The 15,651-nt window shown below is 34.8% G+C and overlaps 3 protein-coding genes across 5 annotated transcripts; 1 reads left to right on the top strand and 2 right to left on the bottom strand.

Moving 5' to 3' along the window:
* Nucleotides 1-697: 697 nt before the first annotated feature.
* LOC105176951 (histone-lysine N-methyltransferase, H3 lysine-79 specific-like protein) lies at nt 698-4,733 on the top strand. The gene is made up of 6 exons (XM_011099942.3): nt 698-920; nt 1,590-1,999; nt 2,077-2,129; nt 2,466-2,503; nt 3,438-3,870; nt 4,124-4,733. The coding sequence occupies exons 1-6, from the start codon at nt 904-906 to the stop codon at nt 4,295-4,297; spliced, it is 1,125 nt and encodes a 374-aa protein (XP_011098244.1). The 5' UTR covers nt 698-903; the 3' UTR covers nt 4,298-4,733.
* A 561-nt stretch (nt 4,734-5,294) lies between these two features.
* Nucleotides 5,295-7,909, bottom strand: LOC105176950 (uncharacterized). The gene is made up of 4 exons (XM_011099941.3): nt 7,430-7,909; nt 6,711-6,808; nt 6,568-6,633; nt 5,295-6,223 (listed from the first exon to the last, which is right to left on the bottom strand). The coding sequence occupies exons 1-4, from the start codon at nt 7,819-7,821 to the stop codon at nt 5,457-5,459; spliced, it is 1,323 nt and encodes a 440-aa protein (XP_011098243.1). The 5' UTR covers nt 7,822-7,909; the 3' UTR covers nt 5,295-5,456.
* Nucleotides 7,910-12,332: 4,423 nt separating this feature from the next.
* On the bottom strand, nt 12,333-14,554 carry LOC105176949 (uncharacterized). Of its 3 annotated transcripts, XM_011099939.3 has the most exons (3): nt 14,312-14,554; nt 13,746-13,815; nt 12,333-13,616 (listed from the first exon to the last, which is right to left on the bottom strand). In XM_011099939.3, the coding sequence occupies exons 2-3, from the start codon at nt 13,746-13,748 to the stop codon at nt 12,783-12,785; spliced, it is 837 nt and encodes a 278-aa protein (XP_011098241.1). In that variant the 5' UTR covers nt 13,749-13,815; nt 14,312-14,554; the 3' UTR covers nt 12,333-12,782. The 3 variants fall into 3 exon arrangements, with proteins under 3 accessions (XP_011098241.1, XP_088733138.1, XP_011098242.1); XM_088877012.1 differs by having other exon boundaries at nt 12,333-13,815; XM_011099940.3 differs by lacking the exon at nt 13,746-13,815 and having other exon boundaries at nt 14,312-14,552.
* Between the last annotated feature and the right edge of the window lie 1,097 nt (nt 14,555-15,651).

Genomic DNA, 15,651 nt, shown 5'->3' on the forward strand with positions numbered 1-15,651 from the left:
GAACAAATAAAATACAGATATTTAGTTATGCCCCTCGTTTAATATCTTAATCTATATTTTTGTACTTATAAAAAAATAAATATATTATATGCATTATATGTGGAGTGAGATATTAATATCATTAAAAAAATTTATAAGTACAAAATTATTACATGAGAATGTTAAATACCTTATAAATTTAAAATTTATATAATTTTTTTTTACTAGCGCTCTAACGAAATGGGGTCAAGTGTAAATAGTGAAATTTTTTTGGGGTGTAAATATAATTTAAAACTTCTTTAAGAAACAAAGTATAATTTCACATTTTTAAATTAATTGTTTATTTTATCTTCAAAAAAAAATTTATATAATGTATAGTAATTTTTAAAGTTATGTATATATATATCAAAGGTGTTTCGACTGTTAATATAAATTTATTGCTTGATTACAAAAAGGTAATGTTAATATTTTATTTTCACAAGTAGGTCGATATTGTTTTTGTTTTTTCGTCTATTCCAGATACTTATAGAGTGTGCTCGACTGCTAATTTTTATATGATCTAATACTTAATTAAGACTTATATCGTGTTGGCATAACATAATTTGCACTGTTAGATAATTTTAATTTTAAAAGATTAATGCTCCCAAATATTTTATGGGTGCTTTAAATATAAATTCAAGTTGATTTGTAACAATTTCTACATTTTTTCCCCATTTTATATTTACTAAAAGAAGTTTTATATATCTTTCTTTTCTATATTTTATTTTATTTTTGTAGATTCATCAATAACAAGAATCTCTCAAGACCACAAGGATATTGGCATAGGTCCAAGCATAAATTTCTGGTTCATATCGATTGCACCCCACCAAGAATTGGTTTTGGTTCTGTACCTTTCAATGACCGCTCCAGCATAAGCAATCTGCGATGCTGTCCTGTCAATTGTGAGTTCTCTGCCTCCCCCTCTTCGAGTTCGATTTTTTTTCTAGTATATATATGTATGAATTCTTGGAAGATTGAAACTTTTTACTGAATATTTGCCTAATGTGCTTAAGTGTTTGATAATATGTTTCTCAGAGTAGGGGTGGTAAATCCCTTCAGGGACCTGGGAATTTGGCAATGGAATTTGGGTTCTTGAATTTGAAAATTCTTCACAAATGAAGCTGTGTTTTTTTTTTAGTTTATTTAAGTGGAGAGGTTCAGTAAGGCCTCAACTCTCCTATCAAAGTTTCTTGTTCCTTGCTATGTTGGAGACCTGTACAACGGGAGTAGATTATAGGTGGATGGGTTTGCAGCATAAAATGGGATTAAGAAAGAAGAGGAAACTGCAGGTGTTCAGAAAGGTGTATAGTTTATATTTTAATATGATGGTGCCTGGGGCAATTTTAAAGTCCACATGCTCTTATCGTATGCCCCTTTGTGTCAACCGGCCCTTTACAGGGTAATGTCATGGATTAGACCTGCAATGGCTTGCTACTAGTATTTTGTGCAACGTGAGCTGCCTTGTGATTTATTGAATATAGTCTAAATTAACTGATTCAGAAGGTAGATAACAGATATGCCTGTTGCCTGTAATGACAAGAGATTGTTGGTCTTTAATGGATTTTTTCCAGGAAGCTGTCTGCTTCTCGACTTCCCATTGATTCCATGCCCAGAACTATTCTGCCTAGGTTTGCTTATGTGATTGAACAGACAACTTATTCAACTTCTGGCATATCTCGTGTAAAGAACACATCTCCCTGTGTTGGCTATGGCCTTTTTACTTGCTATATGAGACCATACTCCTGTAGAGGAACGCACAAGGACATTTATGTAGGACAGACACCTCAGGTCATGGAATCTTCCGAAGGACAAGTCAAGTCTGATTCATTCGAAATTCCAAATTTAACTGAGAAGATGCAAGTAGATAGTCATCGGCATATCCTAGAAAGTGCTGATGCTGAGGATGATGAGATAAGCAAAAGAACTGGCCATGGAAACAAAGGAAGAGTGCCATGGAACAAAGGACAAAAACACAGTGAAGGTTACTATTTCTGGTAACTCAGATTAAACTCATTTCCATAGTTTTGCAGGCCTAATCCTCTATACCAACTCATGCAGAGACTCGTGAGAGAATCAGACAAAGAACGAAAGAAGCCTTGAAAGACCCCAAGGTGAAGTCATGTAAGAATCGGTCAATTTAGATTAGATCAATTGGATGTATCTTTCCGTTTCATGAATTGAGTAGTCTAGAGCACAGGATGTTTCTTTATTTCATAATGAAATTTTCGCCTGCTTGCTATTTATATTGCTATCAACAATTTTGGAAAAGGTAATCAGCTGCTCTTATGCGCATTCTTGTCTTTTTCCTGAAACTGAAAGGAAGTACTCCAAAGACAATTTACCATCACTCATCCATTTCTTAAGCCCGATATTTGATTCATTCCTAAATTGCATTTAGTTTTTCTGTCTCCTTCTCTTTGATGTCCTCTGTTTCTAATTTTTTACAGGTCAGAAAGAAGATGTCTGAAGCTCCGCGTACTCTAAGGTAATCCCTACTTCCTCAGTTCCATTTCTACCACAAGGAACCAACTCACACCATGGAAAATACGTTCTTCTTGGATTTCTTTTCCTGAAGCCTGAAGCCTGAAGCTTGTCCAGAATGTGCACTTGATGCCTTTATAGAAAATACATGTGTTTCTGTAACAAGCTTAAGTAAAGGAAAATTAAACTCTTTGCTTGGAATCCAGCCTAACGTACAACACATCTTCTACAAGTGTACCTCGACATATATTTTTGCACCCAAACTGATAAGAGTTGCAAATATATATCTTTATTCGACAGTTTTGTTGATTGTGACAATTGTAGTTCATCACAATGGATGCTGATAAAAAAACTCAAGTATCTGAAAGTGCGCACTGGATGTAGTTGGTTTTTGTTTATGATTAATTTATAGATAGCTGAAGGATCAAGGTGGTGATCTGTGCAGTAAAACATAATTAGATATGCCAATGGAGTGGGTCCAATCATCCTTAAAAGGGATGGATTTGGATCCATAAACGGGTCCTGAGGGGGTTCTAAAGTTCTGTTCTCATGGAACAAAGAGGGTTTGGGCGGGTCTATTGGTTGTACTCAAACCAGCCCTCATGGTTATATAAAATCATGAACATTATTTCAGGATATGTGTATTTATGTAATGTAGATAGTGGTAAATGAAGTATGTGTTTTATACCCTCACATATGGAACATAATATAAATTAAAGTGCGAGCAAAAGATTAGGAAGTTTTCTGTGTTTAATCTTCCTCGTTATTTGTCCTTACTGTGATATGCATGCAGATCAAACATACAATCACTTATCTCTAATTTCATCTCTGCTAAAGCAGCTTTGACGGCTGAGTAGCTAATGTAAAATAATCGAAGTGAACCTGTGAAGTGGTTACTTAAGCTTAATTTTACAGTACAGTTGCAATTCTTGTTGCAGTGACCAGACCAAAATAAAAATACGTGCATCTCTCACAAGGCTATGGGGGAAACGGCTAAAATGGAAAAGATCAAGGGAGAAATTCTTGCAGTCATGGGCTGAAAGCATCGCAATAGCTGCTAAGATAGGTGGGAATGATGAGCAAGAACTGGATTGGGATAGCTATGACAAACTTAAACAAGAAATTGCCCTCCTACAGATTCATCGGGCTGCCGAAAAAGCAAAGGCAAAAGAGATGGCACGCACCAGAGCAGCGAGAGCAGCGGAAGCAAAAGCAGAAAAGATGGCGAGGCTTGCTCAGAAAAGAAGAGAGCGGGAAGAAAATTCAAAAGTTAGAGGAGTATCAATCAGAAAGAGGAATAAAAAGTCGAAAGAAGAAAAAGAAAGGTTGGCTGAATTTCAAGAGGTGAAACTCAAGGAAAGACTACTGAAGGTAATCAATTGATTTGTCATTCGGATACTGTATCTTGGTGACAAATGAATTGTTTATTTCATTATCGCATCAATGTAACTTGATCCTCCAGTTATTTTCTTGTTTTTAAGATTTGAAAATAGGCAGGGATTATGGATTATTGTTGGTGGTTTCCTTAAAAAATCTAAATCTGAATCTTATCTCAAGCTTGAGCATCCTTGTTACTGTAAGATCAATTGTTTTGTTAACAGCTCTTACATTTGGTGGTTAACAGATTCAAAAAAAGAAATCTGCAATTAATCAGGTAAGCAATCCACATCAACGGCCCTGGGAGAACTTTGACTTGGAATTTGTGAAGAGGGAGCAATTACGAAAAGGAGTCTCACTAGCAGAACAGATTCGTTTTGCTAAGAATAGAAGAGCGGAACAACTGCTTGACAAGCTCTGACATATCATCTTCATCTGTACATGCCAGAGAAACTAGGACTGCAACTGAGACTATAACAGTTTCTCCGTTCCTTGCTCAAGCTGGTTCTCTAGTAAACATTCTTTGATTTCGCCAATTAGCCATTGAGTCTCTGTGCTCTGTAGAACAGCCCTGCATAAGTTGAGGACGGATATTTGCACCTAGTTGTTTCTTACCAGAACCGCGAGTTCCTACAACCTTATATATTTATGGGATGTTAGAACATTACTACAGGAGATCAGGATCTTGGATCTTACATGCAATATTTGCACCCAACTGACGACACATTTTCATGTTCTTGTTGCTTAGTGCAGTTGTGAGGCTTGTGACATTCAGATTATGTGATAATTTGTAAAGACTATTTTATCCTCATGCGCAAATATGAAGTAATAAGTCTAATTGGGTAAAGTTGGATTGACATTACTGTTAGAACGACAAAGTGATCAAAGATGATTTGAATTTAAATCACTTCTAACTTTAGGCCAAAAAATTACTCTTTGTAAAGGCTCAGAAGCTAAGGCAGTTTTGTCAAACACTAAAAAATTATTTTCTTAAAGCCAAACGCTGTCCTAAGATAGATTTGGATGTGCACTTGCAGCACAAAGCTATTTTCACTTTCCATCTGATTATTGCAGTAATTTGATAGTTGGAAGCAGCTGAACATCCCCTCTTCGGAGTTCCATTTGTCATTACCAACTCCCGATACCATCAATTAGTTTTCACATGCTTTTTTCTAGAGAAAATCTTGAGCAGCTTCAGTTCACTTCATTACCCTGATCTCGTAATTTCAGAATCTTTCCAACTTTAGGATCTACGAACAAAATGATCCCAACTCCGCCAAAGAACCAAGTCTTCTAAGAGCATGATATACAAATGCAACATCACCACCTCTTGATGATTATCAACAAAAATCAAGTAACAATTTTAGGCAAGATTCAAAGTAGACACAGTAAGCCAGGTATTCGAGCAGAGCACCAAGTTCTAGTGACGGAAACCTCAACTTGAAAGATCAAGCATTTGCACATTGACTTTAGTTATACGCATACCAGCGACCAACAAACAACATGCATTGTTCTACTTACGAAACTTAAAACAGTAACAGTAACGGGAATCCTAAGAACTCATCCTCAATATACATGTATCAATAATTTTGATGCGGAGGCAAATCTCTTCCAGGAACATTCTGGCTCTGTGAAGGGTTTCCACCACCCACTCCCGGAGCATAACCACTCTGACTTTGTCCCTGTCCAGGTCCCATATTTGGAGCATAGTTGTTTTGATTTGGACCAGGCCCCATATTCGGAACATAGTTCTGATTCTGCCCAGTTCCATATCCCATATTAGGAGCAAAACCACCAGGCGCTTGTCCTGGACCAGATCCCCTATTGGGAGGGAAGCCACCACCCATATTAGGACCATAGCCACTCTGATTTTGTCCTTGACCAGGTACCATACTAGGAGCAAAGCCATTCTGATTCGGCCCTGGACCAGATTGATAAGGTGCTCCTCCACTATTATTTCCATGGCCATACTGATAGTTTGGTGCATTGTTAGGCGGCCCCCTCATGTTATTTGGCGGATAGTTTCCAGGGTTATTTGGAGATGCTCCTCCCCCATAGTTTGGTTGTCCTCCCATGTTGGACTGCATTCCTCCAGTGTTAGGAGCATTAGGGGGTGGAGCAGCCATATTTGGTTGACCACCCATGTTAGGACCTGGGCCTCCAACATTAGGTCCAGGGTTCTGATTCATTTGCATCTCCCTTCTTCTCTCAAAATTTCTTGATCTGTCAAAGTTGCGAGGTCTGTCATTGCGCCTGTTCCTCTCATTTGCCCGAGCATTGTTCCGCACCCATTCCTCATGATATTTAGGGTCATATGGAACTGCCTGCCCATTTATGAATGGTTCTCCTGCAATACCAGAATGAGAATATTAGACTTCCACATCACCACAAATTAGAACACCACATGGTAAGTTCACAATATAGCAGATTCTTTTATATCTTACACAAAGATTACCCAAGTTCCAGTCACAAGTTTGCAACATAAAACAAAGAAAGTGTAAAAGAAACCAGATAAAATTATTTGTGGAATTATATGAAGTATGAACTACTCTTTTGATGACATTATATATTTTACACAGAAGAATGTGTAAACAGCAGAAGAAAACAAAGCCTAATTTCCCATCGAACAATTTCCCACACTCTAAAATTATGAAGTAGCTACATAATTTAGTATATGACTGAACTTCATACCTCCATAGTCCTTATTTTTTACATCCAAATATGAATCAGGAAGCACCCACCGAACCCTTGGCAGTTCTGCACCATTATTAAATGAAGTTAAAAGAATGTGAAATTTAAACTTACTTCAGACAGCTGCAACGAAATAACATTACCTTTCAACTTGTAAGAAAGTTCTTCTGACACAAGGGCTCCAAATGCATAGTAATGCCGCGTAGAGACCGAATAAATTTTCATTCTTGCTTCTTCCTCGCTGCAAATTTCAAAAGTTTATTCATCATGATCAGGGTGGGAAAAGGAGAAGCAGATATCCTACCATGAAAATTAATTTCACTAACAAGCATGGCCATGGAATGGGAAACAGAACTTGTCAAACTAATGAGATCATTAAAACATAGTATTCATCAGCCAAAATATAAACATATGCACTAATCTCATAACTTGACATTCAGTCAATAATAATATATAAATGAAGACGTAAGGTGTGCTTGAACACCCACCATCTTCAAACATTTAAAAGTTGAAGTCAAGTCATATTTCCAATATACTCTACAAACACCTTGCCTTCAACAAATTATTCGACCACTTTATTTATATTTTGCTATCATACCTTCGTCAGATACCTGAAATGTTTTTTCCAAAACCTTATCTTTATCAGCAGGATACCACTATCCATCACTTAATTAAAAAATAGCCACCCTACACTTGTAGTTCACAATTTCCTACTCCTCAAGAGCAATCAAAGAAAAAAAAAAATTATATTCAGTTATTTTAAACAGAACAAAAATTACCAGAAAACAAATTTAAAAAATTCTAGTAGAACAAAACAGAGTCGGTCAGCTCAAAATGTCAAAAAAAGCGAAATAACTCAAACCTCCCGACGACCATGGCTAGGGTTTTGATGTAACTATCGATGATCTCATCCCTCGTGGGATCACCCTCCGGCTTCTCCATAACCACAAGCCAGTGTTCAAAATCACAGCCATCTAGCAAAATAGTCTCCTTGGGGGGACGGTTCGACCAGTTAGGGTTGGGATCACTAAGGGACGACGTCGTCTGTCTAGTCGCGAACCCCCTGGTGGATAACGCTGGAGCAAGGCGGCGAAAATAGGAAGCCGAAGCGGCGGCGACCAGAGGGCGGAGGCGGAAAAGAAAGGAGGAAGAATTGGGGAGGACGGCGGACGAAGCGGTGGAGTGAGAGAGGACGGAGGCGAGGGACTGTTTGGTGGTGGTGAAGAGAGAACGGGCGAGGTATCTCGTCGCCATCGTCAAAATCTTGATAAACCCTAGAGATAGTGTGGAAGGTGCACTGCTTGAAATGTGGGGTTTTTGGGTGTTAGAGGGTTGTATGTATGCTGATCCACCCTTTATAGAAGGTATAGTGTAAAATTTGCAAAAATGCCCCTGGAAATGTGGAAAATGCCTTAAATATCTTTTGTTTTTTCCCTACCACGTAAATGTCAAGGAAGATGCATATAAATATAAATGATAATTACACTCTCTTCCCCTGAGGCTCGGTGTAATTACACGTAAACTTTTTATAATTTAAAAAAACATACCTAGCATTTCGTAGATTTGCTTATGCCTGACAAATAAGTTTATCCGTTAATCAAAATTTACTAAATTTGTTGAAATTAATAGAAAACTGAATAAATATTGAAATTTACCATCGATTGACTTATTACCAACTTGTTGCAGGTTAAATAATTTTTTTCAGATTAAATTACTCTTATAATGGTGAAAATATACCTCTCCATATCCATTAAAGCGTGAAGACGCGTGAGAGTAATTTGAGCATAAAAAAATTTATTTGACATGCAATATATCAGTAATAAGTCAACCGGAGTTAAATCTATTTTTTTTTTCTGAATTTTTTTGTTAATAGCACCAAATTTGGTGAATTTTAACTAATGAAGGGGCTTATTTGTTAAATGGAAGCAAACTTCAGGTGTGTTAGATGTAATTTCTCAAACCACAGGGAGTTTACGTATAATTACACAAACCTCAGGGGAGGGGAGTGTAATTATCCTTAAATATAATAAGGATAAATTACATTGACGTTCATAAAATATTAAATCATAATGAGCTCTCTTGATATTTAACATAATTACAAATATTTTTTCTTGTTCGAAAAATTATCAATACCCCCTAATTTTAACAGTCGTCTAACAATTAGCTCAATCTATCAATGATAATTTTTTTTATGAATTAAGCGAAATATTTTTTTTTTAAATTTTTTGAATCTTACCATCTACCTCACCCAATTTTTTTAGAATTTTTATTCTTAAAAATAAAAAAATACAGCAATGACAAAGTTTATAATTTCAACCCTCCATTCAGGCACTATATAAATTCATCAAAAATTAAAAGAGTATTGGTAATATTTCAAACAATGACGGGGTACTCATAATTATGCTAAACCTTAGATGAGCTTATTGTAATTTACCCTTTTATAGAATTATAAGTATATTCGTTGAGGTTATAATTGTAATTATAAGTACACCAGCCATTCAATGTCGAAACTTTACACAAACAACTCCTAAATACATTGCACTAATAATCCTTCAAGAAATATATCAATAATTTTATAAAAAAAATAAAATAAAAATATTTGTGTAATTAAATTTAATATGAGTAGGTATCTATATAGTTTACCAATATGATAATGATGCTCAACATCATTTCACTCAATTTGGGTGTACAAAAAAGAAAAACAATCAAATATGGAAAAAGTAAAAATGGAGCATTGTTTAATTTAATGAGTCAGATAATGTTTTGTGTAAAGTAATCAACAAAGACACAATTACCCAATTAATTAGAAAAATTACTATGATATGTTAATTAAGTTCACAAGGTATTCCAAATTTAGAACCAGATCAGTCTACATTATGTCATATAATTTTGGTAATTATAATGTTGAGGATGTCCAATTATAACGGATCGATACTTAAGTTAAAGAGGTTGTTAAGAAGTTAGGGTTGTGGAAAATAAATAAAGTGGCAAAAATTGTATTTGGTAAATGAACGATGTGTGATTATAAATAGGGAAAAATATTTGTTTGGTCCGTTAAGTATGCCCAATTTTAGTTTTAGTCTTATAAGTATGCCCATTTTTTATTAACTCCAGTAACTTGCAAAATTGATTAGTTTTAGTCCTCCGATCGATTGAATTTATAATTTGCGCCTGAAAAGTGACATGGCATGACACCTAAATGCGTTTTTGTTGATTTATAATCCTATATAGTTAAAATTATGATGTGGAAGACAAATTGGCTATCTTTTGTGCAAGTTTGGAGAGAAGAAAAGTCACCTTTCTTCCCTCCAAAAGATGGTCAACTTATCTTCCACATCATAATTTTAGCCACATAGGATTATAAATCAATAAAAACGCATCTAGGTGTCATGCCATGTCACTTTTCAGGTGCAAACTATAAATCTAATCGACCGGGGGACTAAAACTAATCAATTTTGCAAGTTACTGGAGTTAATAAAAAATGGGCATACTTATAGGACTAAAACTAAAATTGGGCATACTTAACGGACCAAAAAATATTTTTCCCTTATAAATATAAGGGTTAAATACATTTTTCATTCATGAACTATGTACGTAGTTACATTTATTTTCCTAAAATAGGAAAGGTAACAAAAGTTTTCCTGCACTTTTTATTTTACTTTCTGAAGTATGTTTTATTAAAAACTCTTTGTAAAACTACTTTTAGTGTTTTTAAATTTTACTCGAATTTTATTTAAAAATTATAGATGTTTGTAGTTTATATAATATAAAAATATTTATAAGTTCAATATATGCAAGTCTATTTTACAAAGTAAATTATATATGTGAAAACATATAAATAAATATGCATGTGTAAAAATTGTGATGTAGCTATATTCATTATGTATATAATTTTATAAAACGAAGTGTATTATATAATTTTGATACCCAGAAAATATGTTCATTCCAAGAGGGAATTTAGCTTGAATGAGGTCTAATAAGAAACCTAAGAATAGGCGCAACCTAAGAAGAAATGACTAACGACCTAAGGCCCTAAAAATTGGCCCTTTTGGGGAATGGATCAAAGCAGAAGCCCAAGGTACACCCCCAAACTCATAGGAGAAGGCGATCTGGCGTCCACCTTGGCACCAACATGCCCTCATACGCAACTCACGGAAGGCCATTCAGCCACCTAAAAGAAAAACAACCACAGAACTCATAATGAGGCCAATGGATCTAGGTAAACTACCCACTCAATCAAGCACCTCCCTAAGGATTCAGGAGCATATCTTGTGATTAAGAACCCTTGACAGATGTAATTTTCAAGATTTCTTCCAAATTGCTTATCCATGGCAACTGTCAGCCCGAGTTCCAATGGGGTCGCACTTCATCAATTGGTAGGGGATTGAGGTTATAGAATCAAACCTATCTTCCTTGTTATAGGGTAACACATCTTTGCCATACAAACTCACAAAAGACTGATATTTTAAGCACTATACTGCTATGTTATAATCCCCTATTATCTTATTTTTACTCAATTCTATTCTCATAACTACTTAGTGACTTGAACATTTTAGAGCTAGCATCTTTTTTGTAGGATTTCATTTCAAGACCTATGAAAAATGAGGCTCAAAGATTCCAAGTCAAACATAACCCAACGAGCAGCATTTTGCTTGCATCAAACTTATATATTTTATATTCAATTCCAGAAAAATTGCACTTTTAGTCCCACACGATAGGATATGTTGCACTTTTAGTCCCACACGATAGAATATGTTGCACTTTTAGTCCCACAGTTTACGGCCTTAGCACATTTAGTCCCATATATATCTTATGGGACTAAATTTGTCAAATTTTTATACTATGGAACTAAAAATATTATAAAATCTATCATATGGGATCAAATGTGCCAAACTTTTATCCTATGGAACCCAAAATATTACAATATTTATCCTATGGGACTAAATGTGTTAAGACCGTAAATTGTGGGACCAAAAGTGCAACACACCTTATTGTTTGGGACCAAAAATGCAATTTTTCCTTCCATTTCATTTACAATATAATTATAATAAATCATATCATTACTCAAAAAATTATAGAATATTATAGATTAATTATATCTATAGATTTGTATATTTTACAGTCGGTATATATGTTCAATGTAATATTTTAAAATTGCCTTGATAATTTTTTTTTAAAAAAAATAAAGTTCAATATATATAACAATACAAAATAAAACTTATGTAAATTTTTAACAGTTACGTAAAAAATATAAAAGACTATAGATTTATAAAGTTTATACAAACTCTATACTAATTATAAAAATCATAAATTTTGGTTACTATTCATTTAAATAAAAACTTTTAATAATTCAAATAATGTTTTAGGATAATGATTGTAAATAATAAAGCATAAAAAAAATTGGTCCATATGGTTCTTGGTTACTTCACTGAAGGTTTATTCAAATGTTCGACTCATCTCTACCTTCATTGTTTACTGAAAGGTGCTAAGGGATGTGCCAATATATATATAAATATAAATCATGAGTTCTTTAAATATTTATCATAATTACAAATATTTTCTCATTGTTTGAAAAATTACAATATCTTCCATGAAATTAATAACTTTGTAGGGAGTATTTGTTAGACGATCATTAATTTTGAGGAGATATTTATAATTTTCAAACGAAGATGAAATATTTATAAATATGACAAACCTTAAGAAAGCAGTCCGCAATTTACATTAGAAAAAGAGAAGGAAAATCTGTATCTTTCCCAGAACAACCATGAAAAATCTGAATATTGAAATCTCATCGTATCCAAAGAACTAGAATAGGAGTCCCAATCTTATGTTAACAACTTATGAAGTGATCTACTTTATGTCACTGATGCAGGAGTACAACATTACAAGAATCTATGTCTCGGCCTCGAGGCCTTCATAATCAAACGAGTAAGAAAGAACGAAAAGAGGAGTCTCAACTGTGAAAGAATTACAGAATATTCGAAGCTATACATAGACACCTACTGTTACACAGTCTTTTCACTTTTGATCCACCGCCTTAAACTACATTACTCAAAGCCGGCATCTCCTGGTAATTTTTTGCTCGACCAGTGCAGAGGTATATTCGGGATAAAAACGTTAGGTGATGGAATGTGCTTTAGCCCCCTTGGGTGCTGAACCTACCTCCCCCATGGAAGCCAGGAGCAAGATTTCTCGCAAGCACAACACAATTCCAATTATATATTAGAACTATAACGCAATGGATGACGACGGTGTAGCACCCGTTGTAGCCATCGTCTACGAGGTTCGGAGGGCAAACAAATGAAACACTCTCTTTCTTCCGCATCCTTCAAAATCTCAAAAGCATCTAAATACATCTCGCTCGATTGGGGGATATCCTCCATTTCGTTCAAACACTTGAGAGCAGCAGATATTGAGTAGTCAGGAGCACTGACGGCCAATGCCTGAAGAGATCCCACTGGAATTTTTCCGTTAGTGAGTTCCACAAGCTTAGCTACACAACTCCTGAACTCATTCATCCACACCTCGCCTTTAGGTTGAGATTTCAATGCAGATTGCTGAGGAAGTTTTCCACGTGAAGGCAATGATGTTTGACCTCCAAAATCATCCTCACTTCTTTTGAATGAATGAGATTCAAGCTCAGTATGCCTCTCGGATAGTGGTTCAATCTCAACATCCATGCATTGGGTCGAGGATTGGCCAACCCCTTGCTCAAATTTCCATGGTAGAAGGATACTTCTCTGCTCGACTCCCCCTCCCGGATAACTCGAGATTGTAACTATCTTATCCTTCTCTTTCTTAAAGACAGGACAAATCCCATCAGTTATATGACGGAGCAGATGGGTCGTCCCACTTCTGCTGGAACAAGTAAACAGCTTCCGGCAGTGATTGCACTGACATTTCTCACAACTTCCATCCTCCTTCATAATCTTTGTGAAATGCTGCCAAACTTTAGACCTTAACTTCCCTTCTCGTTTTCGTTTCTCTCCCATGCTCCCTTCAGAATGATAGTTTATTTCCAAATCGGTTTCATGATTCCCATCTTCCATCTATGCAGAAAAACAAAAACTCCAATCTCAAACACTAAATATCCGAACAAATAACAGATTAGTCGAGTCCAAATCACAATATCAAACAACGACCAATCGGGCAACAACCTGACAATGGAAGGTACCTACCATGATTGTTTTTCCATGAACCCCAGTGCCTTATAAGTTAAAAATTCATGATCTCATCAGTTGCCAGATTCTGCGTTACCACATATTATACTCAAATCAATAGATTCACCAAAGCTCTTCTGAATGAATTTTCCAGCATCATGTCATCCCCTCCTTACCTTTAATTATTTTCAGACCCAAACTCATACTAAAACAGAAATTTCCACAAAATTCTCAGCAACATAACAATATTCATCAGCAAGAGTTCATTTTCCTCAATTGCATAATCCCACAAATTAACAGAACAACAACCATACTACATACTACTCAAAAAGACAAAAGTGAGTCAAAAAAGCCCGTTCTTGAACAAATTCATCATTTCAAAGGCCCAAACAGTATCACCCCAACTTCACCGCCGCACTGCAGACTTATACCCTCGCTCAAAAACCCATCAAAAGGAAAGGAAAAATTAACAAACAAACAACAACCAAACTAAACCACACAAAAAGCAAACGCCACAATCTCGCACCAAAATCAAGATCAAATTGCGAGCAAAAAAAAAAGGGAGAGAGAAGTAGAGTAGTCACCTAGCGAAGGAGCAGCAACAAAGGTTTAAGCGAAGGTCCGAAATTGATTTGAGAAAAACGCACAACGGATTGCATTGCCGAAAACCCTAGTGGAAGGAGAGCTGGATTATCGGCGTCGGGCCAAATTGGGTTGGGGATGGAAGTAATGGGCCTGGATTGGACTTCGGGCTTGAAAAATCAGTTACAATCGGCCCGACTCGGCCCAACTTACACCCTTCCTTTCTCCTTCTCCGGTTTTTACCCACCATTTTTGATTTACCGCTTGTTACTGCTTCACTCCGGTTGAACAATTTTACAATTATCCTAATTTAATAATTATAAAGAAAAAAATCTGACGAATCTTTTAAATAAATATAAATAATTCGTAGACTTAAAGAAAATTTAAGTTTCAGAAAAATATAAATGTTAAAAAATAGAACTAAAAGGGACTATCAATTATCAAATATATGCTTGCACGACTGTTATTTCAATAATCTCAATGTTTCTATTTTATTGTACTACTCGTCAACGTACGTGGTCTTTTAATATTATTAATTAAAAAATACATAAATTAACAAATTACATTTTTAAAAAAAATTAATTTAAGGTATTATCGACACAATAAAAGAACAAAACATGTGGAATTATTTTTGTACAAAAAAAAGGTAATTATAATTATTTTTTAAAATAATTTGATCAGGGATATACTTGCAATATTTAAAAATTATAACCGCCGTTTATGAGTATTTCTTTATTTTTTATACGAGTATAGATATATGTTTGAACTTCCGAACAAAAACCTAAAATCTCAAGTTGAACTATTTTGAAGATATTATTATTCAAGTTTGTTTGTAGTATTATTAAGCTTGCAAAATTATGGTTGATTTTGGTCTGATTATTGCTCAACAACGAGCTTTTTTCTACTCTATTATCCATATATATAATTTTCCTTCAATTCTTTTTTCCTACTCGCTGATAGTATCAGTATATAATCTTTGAAAAAAGATAATCAAATCCTCGAGAAAGCTACTACATCAATCTTAAACTGAATAGTTTAGAATAAATGGACAATATTTTTATTCTTAAATTTTTTTATATACTAGAATTATTTTAGTATAATATAAACTTGTTTATTTGTTAATACAAAATTAAGAGAAAGAGTTGGTCTGTAAAATTACAAAACAAAAAAAAAGTATTTGAGATTTACCCAATTCCAATCATACCAATCAACTTGAAAGAAAACTGCGAACCAAACAAATCCTAAGTAATATATCAATATAACTAAACACTATGAACAAATTATAATAAACTCACGTACAATTCGATCAGACTCGAATCAATGACATCAAACTGAAAACAAG

The sequence above is a fragment of the Sesamum indicum genome, linkage group LG13, assembly GCF_026168435.1.
Source record: "Sesamum indicum cultivar Baizhima isolate 11 linkage group LG13, ASM2616843v1, whole genome shotgun sequence".
NCBI classification, from domain to species: domain Eukaryota; kingdom Viridiplantae; phylum Streptophyta; class Magnoliopsida; order Lamiales; family Pedaliaceae; genus Sesamum; species Sesamum indicum.